This window comes from Theropithecus gelada, chromosome 1, assembly GCF_003255815.1.
Source record: "Theropithecus gelada isolate Dixy chromosome 1, Tgel_1.0, whole genome shotgun sequence".
NCBI classification, from domain to species: Eukaryota; Metazoa; Chordata; class Mammalia; order Primates; family Cercopithecidae; genus Theropithecus; species Theropithecus gelada.
This window is the reverse complement of record NC_037668.1, coordinates 75,895,785-75,919,371: the sequence shown is the minus strand read 5'-3', so window position 1 is coordinate 75,919,371 and position 23,587 is coordinate 75,895,785. Positions and strand designations below refer to the sequence as shown.

Here is a 23,587-nt window from a genome sequence, read left to right as displayed (position 1 = left end):
TTACAAGCATCCTCCACATAATCTCTTCTTGGGGGACTAAGTAAAAATAAAAATGTATAGCTGAAACACTGGTAATCAGAGCTGACCAGAAATTTTGCTATTCTAAGAAACATACTCCTTATAATATAGACAGATGTCCGCTAGTAGAGTACGAATGTGTCTTTTCTGTAATAACCTGCCTCCACATCATCACCCTGCAGTCCATTGACAGCCTCTGAAGAAGACAGCACTATAAATCTGAGGAAGATCAGTTTAAATGATGCTGACCATAAGGAAAAATCAGGACGAATCATTATCTCATTGTCTTAAAGATAAATTAGTATCCTTTGCTCTTATCCTGAATGTGGACATACTTTCCCTAAGTTCCATTTCTGTTACTAGCTAAACCAAGCTGACAAAAGAGAAAGCAAACTTATTTTCTTTATCTGCCTTTCCCAGGATCTATCTGCCTGTAAACTAATTATGAGACTCAAGATGTCTGTCTTAATGAACTTTCCCAAAGAAGTTGGGAAGAAGCTAGTAGCAAACTTCCCTTCTTGACACAAAAGAGGAGCCAACAAAAAGGAAAATAAGATTTTTTAAAATTACGGAATAGAACCTGGGACTGATACTGCCCAATTGGAAGAGAAGTATTTGACTAATCGTCCAAATATGACTTAATCAATCCAGATTTTTAACACGTCCTTGCTCCCTCCAATTTCTCAGAAACACCACCTTGGTAACCAATGCTGCTATGAGGTGAGAAAAGAGCAGGACAGAACTGAAGTAACAACCAGCTCTCTCACAGTGAGTGATTCACATCAGTATAAGTCAAGCCAAGGCAAGTCACTGCAGCAATAAACTAGTAGCATGAACATCAAAATATCCGTGAAACTCCTAAGTGAAGGAAATCTCCTCTCAAAGATAACCTTACAGAATTCAATTTGGTTCTTTCTACAGTTTCATTGTGGTATAATTGACACAAAACCTGTGTGTATTTAAGGCATACAACTTGACATTCTGATATACATATATACTATGGAATAATCACCACAATCAAGCTAATTAACATGTAAATCACCTCAATCAATCCCCTCACATAGTTATCTTTTTATTTTGGGTGAACAAAAACAAATAAGCACTACCCTCTCAGCAAATTTCAAGTATACAATACAGTATTGCTAACTATAGTTACATTGCTCTAAATCTTACTCATCTTGCACCACTGAAAATTTGTGCCCTTTGTTCAACATCAACCTGTTTCCTCCTTTTTCCAGCCCCTGGCAAACACCAATCTACCCTCGGCCTCTGAGAGAGCAAGATAAAGCTGAAGTAGCAACCAGCTCACTCACAGTGGGTGATTCATATCAGCAGCATCAAGATAAGACAAGGTAAGTCACTGCAGCAATAAACAGCAGCATGAACACCAAAGTATCAGTCAAACTTCCAAGTGAAGGAAATCCCCTCTCAAAGATCACCTTACAAAATTCAGTTTGATATATCAAGCTTGAATATTTGAAACTGCACATATAAATGTGATTATGCAGTATTTGTCTTTCTCTGACTGGCTTATTTCACTTAGCATAATGTCCTCCAGTTTCATCCGTGTTGCCACAAATGGCAGGATTTTTTTCTGTTTTAAGGCTGAATAATACTTCATTGTATATATACATCATATTTGCTTTTTCCATTCATTCATTGCTGGACATTTAGATTTTTTTCCATATCTTCACCACTGTGAATACTGATGCATTGAACATGGGGGTGCAAATATCTCTTCAACATACTGATATTATTGCCTTTGGATATAGTCAGAAGTGTAATTGCTGGATCATAAGGCAATTGTATTGTTAATTTCTTGAGGGACCTCCTTACTGTTCCATAACAGCTGTACCAAGGTACATTCCCACCAACAGTATACAAGCATTTTCTTTACATTCTCTCCAACATTTGTTATTTCTTTTTTATGATAACCATTAGAACATGTGTAAGATAATATGCTATTGTGGCTTTGATTTGCATTTCCCTGATGATTAGTGGTGTTGAGAACTTTTTCATATGCCTCTTAGCCACTTGCATGTCTTCTTTCGAAAAATGTATATTCAGGCTCTTTACTCATTTTTTAATTGAGTTTTTTGGCATTCTGCTCTTGAGTTGAATGAGTTCCTCATATATTTTGAATATGAATCCCTCATTAGAAATAGGACTTGCCTTATTTTCTTCCATTCCATATATTGACTTTTCACTTGAATATTTCCTTGGCTGTGCAGAAGCTTCTTAATTTGATGTAGCCTTACTTATCTTTGCTTTTGTTGGCTTTGTGTTTGATGTCATATCTAAAAATCATTGCCCAGACCAAAGTCAAAAGGCTTTTTGCCTATGTTATTTTCTAGGAGTATTATGGTTTCAGTTCTTACATTTAAGTCTTCAATCCATTTTTAGTTCATCTTTGTACATGATGAGAGATAAAGGTCCAATTTACTTTTGCCACATGCAGGAATAGTTTTTCCAACATCATTTTTTGAAGAGTCTCTCCATTTCCCATTGTTTTTATTGGCATCATTATCAAACATCAGTTGACAGTAAATGTGTAAATTTACTTCTGGGGTCTCTATTCTGTTCCACTGGTCTATAGGTTCTGTTTCTATGGTGGTACCATACTGTTTTAATTATTATATCTTTGTAATATATTTTTAAATCAGGGAGTGTGATGTCAGCTTTTATCTTGCTAAATATTGCTTTGGTTACTCAGATCTTCTTTAATTTTTCATATCAATGCTTTATACTTTTTAATGTGTAAGTATTTTACCTCCTGAGTCACTTTTATTCCTAAGTATTTTATTCCTTTTGATGTTATTTCAAATGGGCTTTTATTTCATAATTTCTTTTATGTGTCAATTTTTGTCTATGTATAGAAGCACAAGTGTGTTTTGTATGTCAAATCTGAATCCTGCAACTTAAATAAATGTATTAATTCTAAAAGTTTTTTACTAGTCATTAGGGTTTTTACATATATGATTAGGTCACCTACAAACAGATAATTTTGCTTCATTCTTTCCAATTTAGGTGTCTTTCATTTCTTTTTCTTGCCTAATAGCTCTGGCTGGGACCTTTATTAATATGCTGAAAAAAAGTTTGTCACATGGATATATTGGGTAATGCTAAGGTTCAGAATATGAATTATCCTGTTACCCAGGTAGTGAGCAAAGTATTCAATAACTTTTCAACCCTTGCCTTCCTTCCTTCCTCTCCACTTCAGTAGTCCCCAGTGTCTTTTGTTGCCATCCTTATGTCCATGAGTATCCAATGTTTAGCCACCCGTTATAAGTGAGAACATGCCATATTTGGTTTTCTGTTCTTACATTAATTCGCTTAGAACACTGGCCTCCAACTGCATCTATGTTGCTGCAAAGGACATGATTTCATTCTTTTTATGACTGTGTAGCATTCCATGGTGTATATGTACTACATTACCTTTATCTAGTCTACCACTTATGGACATCTAGGTTGATTCTATGTCTTTGCTAGTGTGAATAGTGCTGAGATAAATATTTGCATGTATCTTTATTATAGAATTATTTATATTCCTTTGGGTATATACCCAGTACTGGGATTGCTGGGTTGAATGGTAGCTCCATTTGAAGTTCTTTGACAAATCTCCAAACTGCTTTCACAGTGGCTGAATTAATTTACATTCCCATCGGTAGTGTATAATTATTCCCTTTTCTCTGCAACCTCATCAGCATCTGTTTTTTTTTTTACTGTTTTTTCTAACACTGCTCCAATGTGATGTAGTTTACTTTAACCTTCTATACTTGTGTGTCTGTAACTTCCCTCTTTCTGAGAGAAACTGGCTTCCAGTACCTGCTATCCATTTACTTATTTGTTTTGAGTTTTTGTGTTTGAGATGGAGTCTTGCTCTGTCACCCAGGCTGGAGTACAGTGGTGAGATCTTGGCTCACTGCAATCTCTGCCTCCCAGGTTCTAGTGATTCTCCTGCCTCAGTCTCCTGAGTAGCTGGGACTACAGGTGCCCACTACCATGCCCAGTTAATTTTTGTATTTTTAGTAGAGAGGGATTTCACTATGTTGGCCAGGCTGGTCTCGAACTCCTGACCTCAAGTGATCCACCCAGCTTGGCCTCCCAAAGTGGTGGGATTACAGGTATGAGCCACCACACCTGGTCCATTTTTTTACTTTTTAATACTCATATTCTGACTGGTGGGAGATGTTATCTCATTGTGGTTTTGATTTTCATTTCTCTAATGATTAGCGATGTTGAGCATTTTTTCATATGTTTGTTGGCTGTGTGTATATCTTCTTTTGATAAGTACCTGTCCATCTCCTTTGCCCATTTTTTAATGGGGTTGTTTGGTTTTTGCTTATTGACTTGTTTAAGTTCCTTATAGATTCTGGATATTACACCTTTATTGGATACACGGCTTGCAAACATTTTCTCCCATTCTGTAGTTTGTCTGTTTACTCTGTTGATAGTTTCTTTGGCTGTGCAGCAGTTATTTAGTTGAATTAGGTCTCACTTGTGTATTTTTGTTTTTGTTGCACTTGCTTTTGGAGACTTTGTCAAAATAGTCTGATCTTCGACAATGTTGACAAAAACAAGCAATGGGAAAAGGATTCCCTATTCATTAAATGGTGCTAGGATAACCAGATAGTCATATGCAGAAAACTGAAAATTGACCCTTCTCTTTCACCATATATGAAATATCATATATGAAAATCAACTCAAGGTGGATTAAAGCCTTAAATATAAGACGTAAAACTGTAAAAATCCCAGAAGAAAACTTATGAAGTACCATTTGGAAAAGATTTTTCATGACAAATTCCTCAAAAACAGTTGGAACAAAAATAAAAATAGGCAAGCAATGTTTTTCTTCAATAAGCCATTTTTCTAACTGAAATGTATAAAATGTGTTTGTGGTGAGTGGGTGGAGAGCTTTAAGGAGCATGTGCTCTTCTTAAACTACTGTGTTATAGGACATTGCCATGGTCATGAGTGGCCAAAGAGGAGTTCAGATGAAGGGTTTTGGAATGAGGGTCAAACAATCTTGAAACTGGGGTGTTGGATTGCTTTTCCTTTGGTCACCAAAGCCTCGTGTGATTATATAAGAACCTATACTGAATACAAATATAATAATTGCTGACTCCTATGTATTGAGGGCCTACTAATGGTCTCACAGTACTAAATATTTTACACACATTGGCTCTAATTCTGACAATTACCCTTCAAGATAGATATCACTGTCCCAGATGTATAGGCTAAAGCCAGACATTATCTGGAAAGAATTCGTGGAAGGGATAGGAAAGTTGGTTGCTTTTGTTGAATCAAGAAGCATAAAAGTAGTGTGTACTGTTTTGGTTGGATAGCCTCAGTAACAAAGACAAGGAAATAAAAGGGAGCTTCAAAATGCTGACACTGTCCCTTGGCTCTTTGATCTAGGGTGGGAGAGGAAAAGCAGTAACAATTAGTGACACATACAAAGTAGGTGGTTTCCATGGGGCAGAGTCAAGTTTTCTTTAAGGGAATGTTAGGAAAGGTTATCCAGAGAAAGAAAACCAATAAGATGTATATATGGAGAGACAGACTTGTTTGAAAAGACTGCCTCACATGATTGCAGAGTATGGCAAATCCAAAATCTGCAGGGCAGGCCAGCAATCTGGAAACCCAGGGAAGGGTTGCTGATGTAGCCTTGAGTCCAAGGGGTGTCTGGACACAGAATTTCTTCTTCCTCAGAAGACTTCAGTTTTTTGTTTTTTGTTTTTTTCCTGAAGGCCTTCAACTCATTGTATGAGGCTTACTTAGATTATTGAAGGTAATCTGCTTTAGTCAAAGTCTATGAATTTAAATGTTAATCACATCTAAAAAATGTCTTCACAACAACATCTAAACTGCTATTTGATCAACAACTGGATATCATAGCCTAGCCAAATTGGAAAATAAAATTAACTATCACAGGAAGGAAGAAAGTAGATAATTATATAAATAAGGCAGAAATATTGGGTAGAGTAAACTGAAATCGGATGAATGTCCTGGGTCAACAGATAGAATGGGTAGAAAAAATAAATGAAAGACTAAAAGCATAAAAGGATCCATGAAATGAGAGACTACAGGAATTTGCATTTTGGAGTGCCCTATGATGAGAAAGATAAGAAGCATGGTAAAATGGACGTTTCTTAAAGGGAGGGCCAAAGCTAATCTAGTGAAGTCCTGTACTATTGGAGGCCTGAGCAGATTAGTAGACTGAGTCTTTCTCATTATTGAAATGGAATATTGTAGCGCACCATTTTAATTTCTTGGAGCAGTTCTTTTAGAAGCAGAAAGGGACTAATCACCTTAGCAGCAACTCATCAATATTGGTCCCTCACTTGTGGTCAGAAAGCCCTAAGCTCTGAAGCAGACCTGAGAAAGAGTAGATTTTTTTCCCATATTGCTTCAGTTAAATCTACCAGCTAACTCAGACTTTTCTCAATTCTCCACCCACACCTTTAATATTTCCACTATCTAATTGGAGATATTTATGAGATACCCAAGTGTACGTGACACTCCACTTCACTATTTTACATTTTTGAGGCTTACCCAGTCCAATTGTCCCAAGTCAGAACCAGTTTATGGAGGCTGTCCTCCTGCTGGAATTGGTCTGCTTGTTATCTTTGTATCTTTCTGGTGTCTCATGTGTGGCCACTGCTTCTGTCATGCACTCTTCTCCTAAATTCCTGAGAATGACTCCTCAACACTACTCCCCGCCTTGATCCAATGCAACTTGGTTCCAAATAGTCTTTCCCATAGCGCCACAATAAAGCACACTCAAAGCCCTTTCTGAAAATATTTCTGACAATAGGTTTATCAAGGCTCATACATAACGAAACAAAAACAAAACAACAATAACAAAGCCTATCTGCCCAATCTGCTCTGAGGGGCTATTTTAGCTGATTCTGACCTCCGATGTCCTGGACCCAGACAGCCTGCTAAATAAGACTAACTGCCCAGACAGTTTGTTTCATTCTACCAGATCCTAGATTAGTATCTTACTGACTTCCAAAATCCCCTATTAGAAGGGCTCCAAAAAAAAAAAAGAAGAAGAAGAAGAGGAAGGGCTCCAAATCTGATATCTTCATGGTCCATGTGACAACCCACACACACCCTGAGAAAGTAGTGACGTAATGAATTGAATCAGACTGCTCTAAATTATAATCTTGCATGCTATTTGCTGGCTGTGTGATTGCAGCAAGTCAGTATAAAAGATAAATTAATTATGTTCTCAATATTCTATGTATTAGATGGAACTAGTCTCATGTTAGTGAAGCCAGACTACCAGACTACTCAGCAAAAGATCAACGTTGAGTCTGTTAAATGTAAATATGAATGAACAGAAATAGGACTTTGACATCCTACTTGCATTTTCTGGTACAAGAGAAAGTTAAGAACCTTGATTCTGTTCACTAATCAGCCAGAAAATCATAGTATTTATAGCATCAAACATAATACTGTAGAATATGTAAACATAGAGGGATTATACCATTTACTTTTCAAAAGATTTCTTTAAACTGCAAGTTCTTCCACTTGCAATTATATACTATGAAATGTTAAATATATGTCAAAACAGCTGATTCTAAAGCAAGCTGGAGAAACTGAATTTTTATTCTTGTTACTCCTATGCCCACTCCATTATCTCAGCTGAGTTCTTATTTCTCTGAGAGTCAGAAAAGGAAACATTTCCTGAATATTCAAGAAGAAAAGAGAGCGAAGAATAAAAGACACATTTCTTCTCACCCACTGTCCAACACATTTCTTTCTTAGTAGATGCCAATGATAGGCAGACAACCAATAAACTAGAAGAACAGGAGTTACATTTTTCTCAACAATGGGCAGGTATAATATGTGTAAAATTGTGTATTTTCTTCAGTAAGCCTTTTTCTAACTGAAATAGCATATGGGATGGGATTGTGAGTAATTTTAATGAGCATTGCAGAAACTTCGTTTAGGTGTTGAAGTGGTGTGATGACAAAGATAAGAAGTATGGAGGACCATTTTGAACCAAGCAGTAACCCAGTCCAGAGAAAATGGGATTCCATTTAAGAGGTAGGAGCTTGGAGTGGTTAAGAGCTTGGACTGAAGAGAGTACAGAGAACCTAGGAAAGAACTCAGGCCATATCTGGATTAAATTCTGGTAACTGGAGGGAAAGTAAAATGAATGATTGACATTAGCATCTACCTTTCCTTGCACTTTCATTCCATTTTTAGATATACTGCTTTATTATTTCAGTTCACATTCCTGCTGGCCCTGCCTGGAATCCCATTTAATACATCCAATATTGAGAATAGAATTAATATTTATCTTTTATACTGACTTGCAGCAATCTTTCCTGAAAAGGATATTTGTGACTTACACAAAATTTGAACTGAATTTGGCTAGGTCATATGCAATAAAACTGGAAGTTGATAAGGGGAACCAATCCCTGGATGAGGCAGCAATGCTGACACAAACAAAGTAAACTATGCAAGCTCAGACAGGCTGAGCTTAATTTCCAAAATACATGGCAATGACCATTATGCATTATTTCTGGAAGCAGACAACTGCCTACCAGACCATCCTTCCTCTCCAGAAAGTCTACTAGGAATATGTTCATACTATTACTTAGGTCACAGTAACAGGAGGCTGAGAGCTTTGTAGGGTCACAGATAGAGGCAGACAGAAAGTCAGACTACAGAGTGCTCAGCAAAAGGGACCAGAATGCAAAAACCAAACTATGGACTCAATAAAACTTGGAAAAACTTGACAAAGTTTTGTGAAAGAAGAATAAGAATTATAGAGGTAACAAGGATAGGATCTCAGACAGAAGGACATACAATTTGACCTTAGTGTGTGTCCTTGATACACACAAGGATAGTAAAATAGGAATGAGAGGCAAAAGATGTGTGCATATACCTATATGTATTGTGAATTTGATACATTGTACTACATATATGCATTTATCATTATGTATTATTACAAAATGCTTCTCTTTATCTCTACTAAAGTTTTTTGCCTTATGATCTATTTTGTCTGATACCAGAAGAGCTGCACATACATGCAGCCAACAAGCATAGGAAAAAAAGCTCAATGTCACTGATTAGAGACATGCAAATTGAATCCAAATTGAGATACCATCTCACATCAGTCAAAATGGCTATTATCAAAAAGTCAAAAGATAAGATGCTGGTGAGGTTGTGAAGAAAGGGGAACACTTATACACTATTGTATAGTTCAACCATTGTGGAAAACAGTGTGGTGATTCCTCAAAAATCTAAAAACAGAACTATAACCTAGCAATTCTATTACTGGGTATATAACCAGAGGAATATAAATTGTTTCATCATAAAGATACATGCACACATATGTTCATAGAGAACTATTCATAATAGCAAAGACACAGAATAAACCTAAATGCCAATCAGTGATAGACTGGATAAAAAATGTGATCCATATACACCATGGAATGCTATGCAGCTATAAAAAAGAATGAGATCCTTTCCTTTGCAGGAACATAGATGGAGCTGGAGGCCATTATCCTTAGCAAACTAACACAGGAACAGAAAATCAAACATCACATGTTTTCACTTATAAGTGGGAGCTAAATGACGAGAACACATGGACACATAAAGGGAAACAGGAGACACTGGGACCTATCAAAAGGTGGAGGGTGGAAGGAGGGAGTGAATCAGGAAAAATAACTGATGAATACTAGGCTTAATACCTGGCAGATGAAATAATCTTTACAACAAACTCCCATGACACATGTTTACTGATGTAACAAATGTGCACATGTACCCCTGAATTTAAAATAAAAGTTAATATTAAAATAAATTTTTTTAATTAAATGAAGAAAATATGTAAATAAGCATTTCTCAAATGAAGACATGCAAATGGCAAACAGACATATAAAAATGTGTTCAAGATTATTGATCACCAGAGTAATGCAAATCAAAACTACAATGAGATTCATCGCACTTAAAATGGCTTCTATCCAAAAGACATGCACTAACAAATGCTGGCAAGGATATGGAAAAAAGGGAACTCTCACACACCGTTAGTAAGAATGTAAATTAGTACAACCACGTGTCAGGTTCCAACCCAAGCTGGGGTTCGAGGGGAGTTGGTGGATGTGTGGCAGGTAACTGAAAGAACACTCGAGGGACCGTAGGCAGCTGGGACGTGGCTTTATTCTGTCTCCTACAGAGTCAGCAGTGCCATTATATTACTCACAGACAATATGGCTTAAAGGATGTATGTACCAGTGCAAACCATCCAGAGCTGCTGCTGGAAGGGCAGTGCAGATCCAAGTTACAAACATTGGTCATCTCAGCGAAGGTGTGGGCCCATTTCACAATGCTACTGGAGCAGTATGAGCTCACACAAACAGGTTACATTAAAATGGCTGCATAAATTTGATTACATACTGCACAGGGTTATGAGCCTGTGCTCCAGACCCTCTGTAATGATGTCTACCTCAGCCTGTTCCTGACTGAATCACAGCCATTTTTCTTACACTCCACCCGCTAGGCTGAGGAAGTCCTTCTAATGGGGAGACGTGCCCACAGGGCAGAACTCTGGAACCAAAGGCCATGGCAGCAATACAGGGAGCAACAACTTACTACTAATGTTCCCACTATGCTGCCCATAATTATTAGGGTCCAGCATAGGCCAGAGTCCAGAGATGCCCACCATGTCAGTAGGGGGTCATCAGTAAGGCTCTCAACCGCCTTGATTTCCTGGGAAACTTCTTGAAAAGCTGTTATGTTTTGTTGATTGTCAGGGATGAAGGTACAACACTGCGTTCCTAAAAGAACACAGGTGCCACCTTGGGCAGCAGTTAATATGTTTAGAGCCATCTGGTTCTGCAGTACCACCTTCCGGATTTGATCAACCTCATCTGTCAACAGAAGGATGGCAACTCGGGTGTAACTCAAAGCTCAAGCAATGTGCTCCACAAGGGCCATAACTTGCATTTCTACAGTTATGACACCTGCTCCAGGGATGGTTAAGGCTAAGAGGTAGAGTCACCAGGGGGCTCATCACACTCACAAAAACTGGGAACATAGCATCTCCCACTTACGTGGGCCTCTAAGCAACGTGGGAATGACACTGGCAAGCATATCAGTCCACCCCCAGGTACAGTAGCCAGTCTAGTTTGCTGACAAACATGACCATCCTGTGTCACCACAGACACGAACTTCCTGGGGGCACAAAGCACATTGGAGCCTGACCTTGATGAGGCTACCTATTCCACAAAGGTGTGGTGACATATTGTATTTGTGTAGACTATGGTAGGCAACCACCCCACGGTGATGTTATCCCAATGTTGCTCTATACATCATGGTACCTGTTGTGGGGGCACCGTGTGTTCTCCCACTACCCAGCTCCATCCATCGTAGATGCTATGGGTCAGCCAGAAAGTGGGCATTCCTTGGGTTTTGTGGCACCCCCTATCCAAAGCTTGCTGTGTCATGTTCCAAATGTCAGCCATGGAACCCCAAATCTCTAACCGTGTCCAGTTTTCCACAGAAGCTCGGTGAAAATAGGATTTCAAAGAGATATTTACACTCCCATATTCATTGCAGCATTAATCACAGTAGCCAAAATGTGGAAACAACCTAAATGTTCATTGACCGATGATTAGATAAGGAAAACGTGGTATATTCATACAATGGAATGTTATTATTCATCCTTTAAATAGAAGGAAATCCTGTCATATGAAACAATATGGATGAATCTTGAAGACATTATTCTAAGTGAAGTAAGCTAGTCAGAGAAGAACAGATAGTGTATGATTCCATGACTATGAGGTATCAAATGTAATCAAACTCATAGAAGCAGAAGGTAGAATGATGGCTTCCACAGGAGAGCCAGGTGAGGTGATGGAGAGTTGGTGTTCAGTGTTCAGTGAACATAGTGTTTCAGTTACACAAGATGAAAAAGCTCTAGAGATCTACTGTACAATATTGTGCTATAGTACACACTTAAAATTTTGTTAAGAGGATTGATTTCATATTGTTAGTTTTTACCACAATTTTAAAAATGTAAAACAATGAAACTTCTTGAAGAAAACAGGGGAAAAGCTTTGTAACTTAGGATGAGGCAAAAAACTTCTTAGATGTGAAACCAAAAGTATAATCCAAAAAAGAGTATATTTATAATTTGGACTTCATAAAAACTTCTCTTTAAAAGACACTGTTTAAAAAATAAAAAGACAAACTACAGACTGAGAGGAAATATTTGCCAATAATATCATTCATAAAGGACAAAATGTGTAAAGAACTCTCAAAACTCAATAATAAGAACACCTAATAAAAAATGTACAAAAGATTTAAACAGACACTTAACCAAAGCAATGTAGAATATGCTCAACATCATTAGTCTTTACAGAAATGTTGATTAAAACCACAAATGAGATACCACTACAAGCCTATTAAAATGGCTAAAATCAAAAAGACTGACTGTACCAAGGTTTGGCAAGAAAGTGGAAGATCCCTGAGCCACTGACGGTAATGTAAAATGGTACAGTTGCTTTGCAAAACAGTTTAGCAGTGTCTTTAAAAGTTAAACTTATACCTACTATATGATCTAGCCATGCTGCTCCTAGGTTTTTAACCAAGAGAAAGCAAAGGATACATTTATACAAATATTTGCATAGACAAATATTTATATTAGTTTTATTTATAATTGACATAAAGTAGAAATAACCCAAAAGTCCATCAATGAGTGAATGATTAAATAAACTATGGAATATACATACGACGGTATACTACTCAGCAATAGAAAGAAATAAATGGTACACAAAACAACAGAGACAAATCTCAAAATAATTATGTTGAGTGAAGGAAGTCAAACACAAAAAAGTTCATATTATATGATTCCGTTTATATAAAGTATTGGAAAATTCTTAGCCATTATCTCTTCACATATTGCCTCTCCACCATCCCCTGATTCGTCTCCTTCTGTGATCATTATAATACTTACTTTAGCCCCTTTGACACCGACCCTCATGTCTTTTACATTCCTCTATGAGTTTTGCATTCTTTCTCTGTGCTTCTGTTTGGATTTACTTGTCTTTCTGGTGTTTTGCTGTGCTCAGTTGACTTAATTTCAGATTTTGTTTTCAGTTTTTAAGTACCACTTATTTTTCTTATAAATTCCAATTACCTATTAAAATTTGCATTTATTCATCTGTGTTAGCTTGGGCTGCCATAACAAAAACCATAGACGGGATGGCTTCAACAATAGCAATTTATTTCACTGCAGCTCTGAGGAGGCTGGAAGTCTGAGATCAGGGTGCCAGCATGGTCTGGTTCTGGTTCTGGTGGGGACTCCCTTCGTGCTTGCAGATGGCTACCTCTTCACTATGTGAAGGAGACTTTATTTTATCTTCTCAATTTCCTATTAAATTTTTTATAATCCAAATTTTAATTTCCGGTAATTTGTTGTAATTCCTTAATCTTTATTACTGTGTTGCCTTTTTTATGTGATTGGCAGAGAAGGTGAGTATTTGGGGTTTGCTTCTGTTTGGACTCCTATTCTCTACATGTATCTTTATTTTTTTCTATTTTTTTCAACTTAAATTTCTTTGCTGAACATTGCACACTTTTCTGGAGTATCTTGAATCATTTTTACCAATATATATTTAAGACTGAAGAAAAAGAAAGAGGAAGTCAGAGTGAGACTTACAGATAATCAAACTTTATCAGCTACCAGGAAACCAGTCATTTTTCTAGCACACCTCTTCCTCAAAACAGTGCCAGATTACGGAAAACTTTACATAGGTAGGCAGTAGCTACACCCGCTCTCCTAGATGGCTTCTTTAATATTTCTTAAAAGGAACTTCTATTTTATTTTGTTTGTCTGATGTAATCAAAGTTATGGCCTGTTTGGTTTGCTTTTACCAGGGTGTAAATACTGCCTGAAGGTCATTCTGTACACGGGGATAGGGTGCAAGTCAACTTGCGTGTACGAAGCTCCAACGTGTCCTCCTGTCTGGGTCCCCCCTTTTAATTCTCATTCTTTGTTATGCACACAGTCTCAAGCCTTTCTAGGATATTACCAGGGGAGTTGACTGTCTTTAGCTGTAGTTTCCTTGGAATTACAAATATCAATAGAGAGCTGGTTCTTTCTCTTTGTTCAGGTTTCAGCTCCAACATCACCCCAGAAAAGTCTACCGTGACTTCTCTATCTAAATAAACCTTATCTCAATCACTCTCTATTATGGTTTTCTATCTTGTCATCCTCATAGCATCCATCATCATCTGAAATGATTTTGTTATTGGTTTTTTACTTCCCCTACTAACATGTAAGCTCATGGGAAGAAGTTTTGTTTGCCTTATCTATAGCTACTTCCTCAGTGGCTTTACCAACACCTGTAGCATGAGTGGTGCTCAGATATTTATTAAATAAAGACATAGTCATAAGATACAGGGCAAGGTCAGAAGAAGGAGAGATGCTTCTGCTCCATCTCAAAATTCAACTAGCCCAGGCTCAGCCCCATTCCCAGAAATTCTCATTCCAAACTCAAATTCATTCTCCCCTATCCAAGCTTAGAAAACCTGGGATGATATCATTTATCTTTTACCCATCCTTGCCTCGCCTCCAATTCCTGTGTTCCTAGTTTATTGATTGTTACATCTGTCTGGTAATTTCAAATTCACAGTTTCTCATTACCTCCCTAAATACAATGCTTTTGACTGTGCCTTACCTCCATCCTGTCTACCTAGATGTGTCTCAGAATAATAGAATAGTTAAGAGCAAACAAAAAGTAATAAATATGGAATTGAAGAAAACAAATTTCCTCCACCTCTCTGTCACTTGAGACAAAACTGGTTCTTTCCCCCAGGGCGGTTCTGTTTCAGGATCTTGTCCCTTCATAGACTCATAGTCCAGCTCATAGTTGCTTGACTCTCTGTGCAAGGGTGCAAAGAGAATGAAAGTTGCTCTTGCATCAGAAGGACTGTCTCAAGGGCACCTGTGCTGTCTGCCTCCAATATGTATAATACAGGATGCTAGACTGGTCTTTCAGCCTCAAGTTCTTTTTATCTTCAGAGAAGGTACACATGCATGAATTAATAATCAATAAAATAAACATACGTCTGTCCTCTGGCATCTCATTCACCATAAGTGGACACCATGACCTAGAGAAATACAACAAAAAGAGATTAGGAAAACGTTGGAGAGAACCAGTGCTGTGTTCCTTTGGAAGCTAAGCAGTAAAAGCTGTAAAAGTACATGAGTGCCATCTAAAGGCAAAACTAGTACTGCAGGGTTGTTAAAGGCTGTTCATACTAAGGAGGAAAGAGAAATTTGCTCCTGGAAACCCCTAAGTGAAGTGAAAACTTGTCATAACAACTTGATGGATCCTGCCCTATCATCTATGACTGGTAGTAAGCAAGTTTTTCATATCCTGAGTCAAAATTTGCCTCCGCCTTTCCTGACCGCTGCAGACCACAGTAACTTCACCTCCCCTGACAGATCCTAGTATATTTTCTTTAATGTTTAATCAGTCCCAAGTCAGAACACATTCTCTCTTCAACAAATATCTTTCTTCATGTATTCTTTGAACCAGACTCTGAGCTCAGCAATGGGACTGTCTGCTGGTTTACAAGTCTCTTCCTGAGCTGGAGGGACATTGTCCATCCCCTCCCTTCCTGTGACAGGAATACCCTGCATAACATCTCTGAAATGCATTTCCTAACCTTTTTAGAACTGGATCCTTCAGGAAAGCACATCCCACCTGCTCTAGGACAGGCAAAAATTTGTAGGCATATAACTTCCCGCAGTGAACATCATGGGTTTGGAAGTTGGGGACATGTAGTATTGAATCCTACCTCTGTGATTCGTGAAATCTGTGAACTACCAAAACTTGGGCAAAGGACTTAACGTCTCTGAGACTTGCTTTCCTAGTTGTTAAATTGAATGACAATACCTATCTATGGTCTTATGGTAAGAGTTAGCAATAGTCCATTTATTTATGTATTTATTTATTTGAGACAGTTTCGCTCTTGTTGCCCAGGCTGGAGTGCAATGGCACAATCTTGGCTCACTGCAACCTCCGCCTCCCAGGTTCGAGCGATTCACCTGCCTCAGCGTCCCAAGTAACTGGGATTACAAGCGTGCGCCACCACGCCCAGCTAATTTTGTATTTTTAGTAGAGATGGGGTTTCACCATGTTGGTCAGACTGCCCTTGAACTCCTGACCTCAAGTGATCCACCCACCTTGGCCTCCCAAAGTGCTGGGATTACAGGTGTGAGTCACTGCACCCAGCTCATTATTTATTATTTATCTACAACCTGGCACAACCTGGAACAAAGAAAAAGTGGTAAGAAAATATAAACTTTCACTATCATTATGATAAGAAAAATTCTATGAGATTAAGTCACCTACTTTGCAAAGTTGTTGTGAAGATTAAATTATGTACACAGGTATGATAGACTGCCAGGCAAAACAGAACTTAGAATTTTTTCGTCAAGAGAACCTGCCAGTAGGTTTGGCTAGATGTGATGGCTCATGACTATCCCAACACTTTGGGAGGCTAAGGCAGGCAGATCACCTAAGGTCAGGAGTTTGAGACCAGCCTGGCCAACATGGCAAAATCCCATCTCCTCTAAAAATACAAGAATTAGCCAGGTGTAGTGGTGCATGCCTGTAGTACCAGCTACTTGGGAGGCTGAGGCAGGAGGATCACTTGAACCCAGAAGACAGAGGTTGCAGTGAGCCAAGATTGCACCACTACACTCCAGAGTGGACAACAGAGTGAGACTCTGTCTCAAAAAAAAAAAAAAAAGAGAGAGAACCCACCAGTGGCTTCTATCTGACAACACTATAAGTTTTATCACAATGAAATAGATGTTTTATTTTTCTCTGAACACTTCAGTTGCATCTCTGAGATACTGCAAACAGAAGACCACAAGGTACACACTAAGATATTAATATAGTTTGGCTCTGTGTCCCCACCCAGATCTCATCTCAAATTGTAATCCCCATGTGTTAGGGGAAGGACCTGGTGGGAGGTGATTGGATTGTGAAGGCAATTTCACCCATGCTGTTCTCTTGATAAGTGAGTCAGTTCTCACAAGAACTGATGGTTTTAAAGTGTGGCACTTCCTGGCTCTCTCGCTCTCTCTCTCTCTCTCCTGCCACCTTGTGAAGAAGGTCCTTGCTTCCCCTTTGCCTTCTGTCATGATTCTAAGTTTCCTGAGGCTTCCCCAACCATGTGGAACTGTGAGTCAACTAAACCTCTTTTGTTTATGAATTACCCAGTCTCAGGTAGTATCTTCATAGCAGTGTGAAAACAGACTAATACAGATGTGGAACAGCTATAACAGGATTCTTTAAGGCTCACAAAGATTATCCTTTGCAAAATGTCCCAAGATTTGGCTACTTGGGAGAGGGAGCTAAATTTGCACAGCGTGGCCAGGCACGGTGGCTCATGCCTATAATCCCAGCACTTTGGAAGGTCAAGGCGGGCAGATCACCTAGGTCAGGAGTTCAAGACCAGCCTGGCCAACATGGTGGAACCCTGTCTCTACCAAAAATACAAAAATTAGCCCAGTGTAGTGGTGTACACTGGTAATCCCAGCTACTCAGGAAGCTGAGACAGGAGAATCGCTTGAACCTGGGAGGCGGAGGTTGCAGTGAGCCAAGGTTGCACCACTGCATTCCAGCCTGGGCAACAGAGCAAGACCCTCTCTCAAAAATAAATAAATAAATTTCCACAGAGTCAAGCCAATATCTTCTCCCTAACAATCGAGGTTAGATTCTCTCTGATAGATTGAGTACGTTTGGAAACATCACCATATGCTTTACACTACACAATGTTCTTGAAAAAGTCAAGGAGGATGGACATGATTGGCAGATAGGCCTTAAGCAATTAAATGAAAAGCAAAAGTGATATAACCTATTTTTATGCCTTGGGCTGATAAAGAAAATCAGTCCAACTATTCATGTGCAGCATCACATCTGGTATGCGGTAGCACTCAATCAATGGTGGTTTTTATTACTGATATTGTTCCAAGTGGTTTCTTGCTAATCCAACCCAGAGCTCGTGTCATCTGGCAACAGTCTCATCTGGGCCCAGTTGGCAACTTCTCTATGAGCTATCCCTGTTAACAACCTTTCTAGCTCACACAGTGGTAGGCCAGAGCCTGTTAGGATGGAGGGAGAGATGGCAGGGAAGCGTGGCCAGCCAAGGCTGCCAGCACAGACACAATTCAGAATTCTAAAATATGTTCCCCAGCAAGGAGAGATCTGAGAAATGCCTCAATGTAATGCCTGCCCTTTGGACTTGTCTAACAGGAGCAACTTGCTCTAAGTGATGTATCTAAAGTGTAGCTACCCATGCTGTAGATTATTTTTCCTTTTTCTGTTCCCCCATCAGTGCTAAATTTCTTGCACAGAATAGAGGAGAACAAACAGAGAAGGGAATGAAGTAATAGTTCTTAGGGATGTGACAAAGTCCAGAGGCCTCAAATCATCTCTTGAGTGTGTTACACTTTCTCTCCCAATGGATTTTCCATGTTTGCTACACGAATAATGCACTGTTAAGTACTGAAGCAATACAATGGTAACCTTAACAAAACAGCAATTTGAAGGTTAAACTGCCATTTCTAGTTTGTATCTCAATAGTGCATCTTTCTTTAAAATGTATGCTTAATTACTTTAGAGGCATGGGGAATAAATCATATTCCCCTTGCCTATGGTGGGGATCACCTTATGGATGCAAATATCAAGATCTATCTTTAGATTTATTAGTGACAAATATCAGCCCATTGTCTTAATGGTGAAATAACATCATCTACTAGCACAGGATACGAATTTAATTTAGTGAAATATCTTTAAAAAAAGAAAAGCTCTGAATCACAAGCCATATGAGCTGGAAGCATTCAGAAAAATAACTCACGCCTGGCTCTTAGCCTCAGAAGGACCCCAGAATCACCTGGGGAGCTTTCAAAAAATGCATTGCACAGGCCCCACCTCAGACCTATTAAGTCAAAATCGGTAATGATAGGGCCCAGTAATCATTTTTAAAAACCTCCCAGGTGATTAATAATTGCAGCCTATAAGGAGCACCACCCATATACATCAACCCCATGATTGCACAAGGGGGCTTTAGCCCCACAGGGGAGATCGCTGGTGCAGGATTCCCAGGGATGGCTGGAGAGTCGGGTCCAGAGCCTGTGGCCCCAGCTGGCCCCCTTCCTGATTGGATACTGTGCCTTCGCATCTCTTTGCTTTGGTTCCTTTTTCCCTCAATGGCCCAGGTTTCTACCTCATTCACTAATTCATTAGACTTGTGTGGAGCACCTACTATGTGCCAGATAACACCATTCCTGGAATATTCCCCTATGTCTTAGCTCTGCCAAATCTTTTCCATTGTGGTGATCTTCTTAGCACTCCTAAAAGGCAAGGCCTCCTTCAAGCAACAGTTTCTGACTGCTCTAACCACAGGAGGGAGCCAAGCACTCCACTCTTTTTTCTATAAATCCACAGATCAGAAAAATCAAGCAGAGGGCAAGTGGACCACAGGAGGCAGGGCCTGCAGGGAGTGGGTAAGGGCTGTAAGAAATGACCTCCGAGTGACCTTTCAGGCTTGAGCCACCGTGCTGCCCACCTGAAGAAGGCCATGGGGTACCCCAAATACAACAGTCTTCACAGGCAGGCACACCTAGAACTTCACTGGCTGAGAGTTCGCCTGGACCATCACTTGTAAAACAACCAGAGAAAGTTGTACAAAGATCCAGTGTGGCCAAGTATATAACTGCTGGAACAGAGCAAGTGCCCAATCAACAGAGACTTCCATCTTCTGAGAGCCCCTCCCCTTCCTTTTCTCCCTGTTTTCTTTCATCCTCGTCCTATTCTCTTTCCTTTTCCTGAGAAGCCACATAGCACAGGGAAGGCCTGAGCTGCAGAGCATTCAGCCCTCTGGGTAGCAATTCATGATGGAGCCTGTCCTGCGGAGACCATCCTATAAATGTTAAGTTGTAGCCTTTACATGTTCCAAGGATATGATGAACACTGCCTCAAATGGCCTTGTCTGTCACCAATCCTTCATCAGATCATCCCTCAGTCAGAGGATCTGAGGCAGGAGCCTGTGGTGACCTGCAGGGTCCTTGCTCTGCCCTCCCCAGCCCTCTTTGGCCTCCTGGCCCCATTGGTGAGTAGTCCTTGGGCCTCTGTTGACTGGTGACTGAAACTCACTGCCACATAAGGCAGCCACTGTCAGGCTGTCCCTGTTCTAAATGAAAACTTGACTCTCCCCCAGCACTTCTGCCTTTGGCCCTTCAGAGATTTGGAGCCAGAAAGATGCCCCTGAGTCTTCTCTCCTTCAGACTTTAACCAAGAAATCCCTGCCCACCCTGGTGAGATCTCCAATTTTTTGTGGTCCTCACACCTGAAGATACCTGGTTTGGTGTGGTGGCCCCGGTGAGGACAAGGGGAGTCTCTAAGGGTTTGTTCTATGCTATGAACCATAATACACTTGTAACACCAGCCAAGATCACATCAACCTGGGAGCGGCAGGTCAGCCTCCTCTTTCCTGTCCACCTCTGGTTCCCAGATTGGTTTTTTATGAACAAACCAAAGACTGAGCTCCCCAAGATGAGGTATTTATAGTTGGGGGTTTGGGCACAAAGGCAGACTGGTTCCACCAGCCCCCTGCTCACTGTCTGTGGTTCCCTCTCCCTCTTCTCTGTGGCTGTCCCAACATGCAGATTGGTATCTATCTATTAGCCAACACACACAAGGCTCAGCTCTCAATCACAAAAAAAAAAAAGAAAAAAAAAGAAAAAAAAAAAAAGCACTTGAGACTCCAACTCCTAGATTCTTTTCCTAGGAAATGCAAACCCATTCTTAAATGAAAAGTCGCGTTCCTACTGTCAGCTGGGTACCACCAGAGTTGGTCTTGACCAGTAGGTGGATTGACTGATTCCTCCCAGAGCTGTGAATGAGGATACACCTTCCACGCTGACCCATCTGTCACTCCCTTCATTTCTCCCTCCCTCTCAATACACACACACACAGACACACACCCAGGGACACACATACGGAGACACACAAATACACACACACAGACACACACAGAGATACAGGTATACAGAGACACGCAGAGGTAGACACACCCAGAAACAAACAAAATAGACACAGACACACACATATAGACACACACAGAGAGACACATAGAGAAACACACATACAAAGACACATACAGGCACACAGAGAACACACACACAGACACCCAAAAAGATACACAAACACACGAAGAGAGACACACAGATATCACACAGACACAGAAGCACAGACACAGAGACACACACAGACACAGAGATACATGCAGACACAGACACACACACAGATGGCCTTAGCATCCAGCTTCAGGGCAATGCCCTCAGGCATAGGCACTGTCCCCATTTCATCCCTGTATCCCCAGCAAAGTGCCTGCACACAGTATGTGCACAATAAATGTTTGCTGAACTCAACAAAGCCACAGGGAAGACAGTCCAGGCTGCTTAGAGCAGCTGCTTAGAGCAGCAATGAGAAAAATGAGTCCTGTCCAAATTTCCTTGTGATTAAATCCTGCATATAAATTTCTAACTGGAAGATTTCGTATTGTAAAAACATTTCTGAGACCCTCCCCACTTCCTTTCCCACAAAGCCCAGACTCCATCATGAGCCCCCGTGACGTGGCCCCTATTCTCTTGGCTACAGCCTCTTGGGGAGAGTACAGTCTCAGGCAATTCTTCTCCGGGAGGTTCCCAGATTATCTTTGGCCTACTTGTGTGCCCCCAAGAAATCTGGGATCCTGGGAAACCCCATTATCAGACAGTGCCTGCTCACCAACAGTCCTCCTGCCCAAGAGCTTCCTGAGCAATACTGAAACCCAGGTTTGCCCGACTCCAGAACCTGTGCTTGAAACCACTGTGCCCCACAGCCTCCAGCACCGTCAGCAATGAGAATCCCCAGATAAGATGAAAACAGCGTTCCCAGCCAGGACAGCAAGGCCCATGGCTGCAGCAGGAAGAGTCACAGGAGGAACTGGGCGCGGTTTCATGAGGAGGCGATTATGGTTGTCAGAGGCATCTCAGAGGCTGGATGATGACATGCGAGAACATTCCTTCATTCATTCCTAGAAAAGAGACATTACAGAATATGGTTGAAGCAAAGGGTCTAGCGTCAGACAGAGCTGGGTTTAATTCTTGGCTCTGCCACTCAAATGCCAGGTAACCTCGGCCAAGCCATCTGAACTGCCTACTCTTGCTCAAGTATAAATTTGAGAATGATCATATCCCTATTTTAAAGGTTGTTGTGAAGATTAAATGAAATAATGTGTATAAGATAGTTATTAGACCCTCACAAAAGTCTTACAAGGTAGATATTGTTATTCCCATTTTACATTTGAGAAAGCTGAGGCACTAGGAGGGAAAAAAGGGTTTCCAAATTTGCCCGGGCCCAGAGGCTGGGACCTCTAATCCCAACAGTTTGAAAGCCCGAGGGGGGCAGTTCAGTTGAGGTCAAGAGTTTGAGACCGGCCTCACCAACATGACAAAAATCCCATCTCTACTAAAATTACAAAAATTAGTCAGGCACAGTGGCGGGCACCTATAATCCCAGCTACTTGGGAGGCTGAGGCAGGAGAATCGCTTGAATCCGGGAGGTTGAGACTGCAGTGAGCCAAGATCACACCACTGCTCTCCAGCCTGGGCAACAGTGCAAGACTCTGACTCAAAAAAAAACAAAAAACAAAAAAGGTTTCCAAGTTTGCACAGCTTGTCACTGGCAGAGGCAGAGGTGGGACATAGAATACAATTCTGCCTGATTCTTCAGCCTCTGCTGATAGCCCATCTCACTTTCTCTCTCCAGCTCAGAATGTGTGGAGTCCCCTGCCATCTGAGTGACCTCTCTTGCAGGGCCAGGAATCACCATGGCCTGGCAAAACCAGCCTCAGTGCCCTCAGTATCTGTGGTTGCTCCTTCCCTGGAGTCCTTTGTGGCACCAGAAACTGACTCTTCCTGCCTCCAGTTCTCTTCTAGATCTGAGAGGACAAAAGCCCCACATCTTCCCAGCAACCCGTGCATCAATAAAGGTTGCCTTGCTCCCTGTCTGCAGTGGGCAGTATGTGCCTCCCAGGCTGAAGGCCTCTCCTGCTTCAAGAAAGGACCTATGCAGCTTCTGAACCCACTGTTACAAGCCTATGGACAGGGAGTGAGTGGCCTGTGCTCACAGCAGATGCCCGGTCCACCACTCTGCCTCTGGCAGCCAGAGACGCTCACCCCAGTGTGAGCTATTTAGGCCACTCTCAAGAGGTCCTGGCCCATCTCACCTCCCCTCTTCATCCCTCTCAGTTCAGAATGTGGGCCTCCTTGATTTCATAGTTCTCTTTTCCTGTTACCTAGAGGACACGCTCTCCCCACCCACCTGCAAACACATGTGGGAGTAGCCATCTGAACATCATGAGCAAAAGGTAGGTTTTTAAAACTATAAACAGATGGTGAGAACATAAGAATCACCTTAGGTATTATAGTTGCTAAAATTATCCTCCTGCAAGAGATTTTAACATGGAAGAGCCTGAGGTG

General features: G+C 40.6%; 1 protein-coding gene across 1 annotated transcript in view; it reads left to right on the top strand.

Moving 5' to 3' along the window:
- The window catches only part of LOC112611020 (selection and upkeep of intraepithelial T-cells protein 1), a 218,108-nt gene extending 194,995 nt beyond the window's left edge, over positions 1 to 23,113 (top strand). The window contains exons 8-10 of the mRNA XM_025364736.1: positions 706 to 820; positions 1,257 to 1,370; positions 22,880 to 23,113. Of these exons, the coding sequence (XP_025220521.1) occupies positions 706 to 722 (17 nt within the window). The 3' untranslated portion in view covers positions 723 to 820; positions 1,257 to 1,370; positions 22,880 to 23,113. The remainder of the gene's footprint in view (positions 1 to 705; positions 821 to 1,256; positions 1,371 to 22,879) is intronic.
- The last annotated feature ends 474 nt before the right edge of the window (positions 23,114 to 23,587 follow it).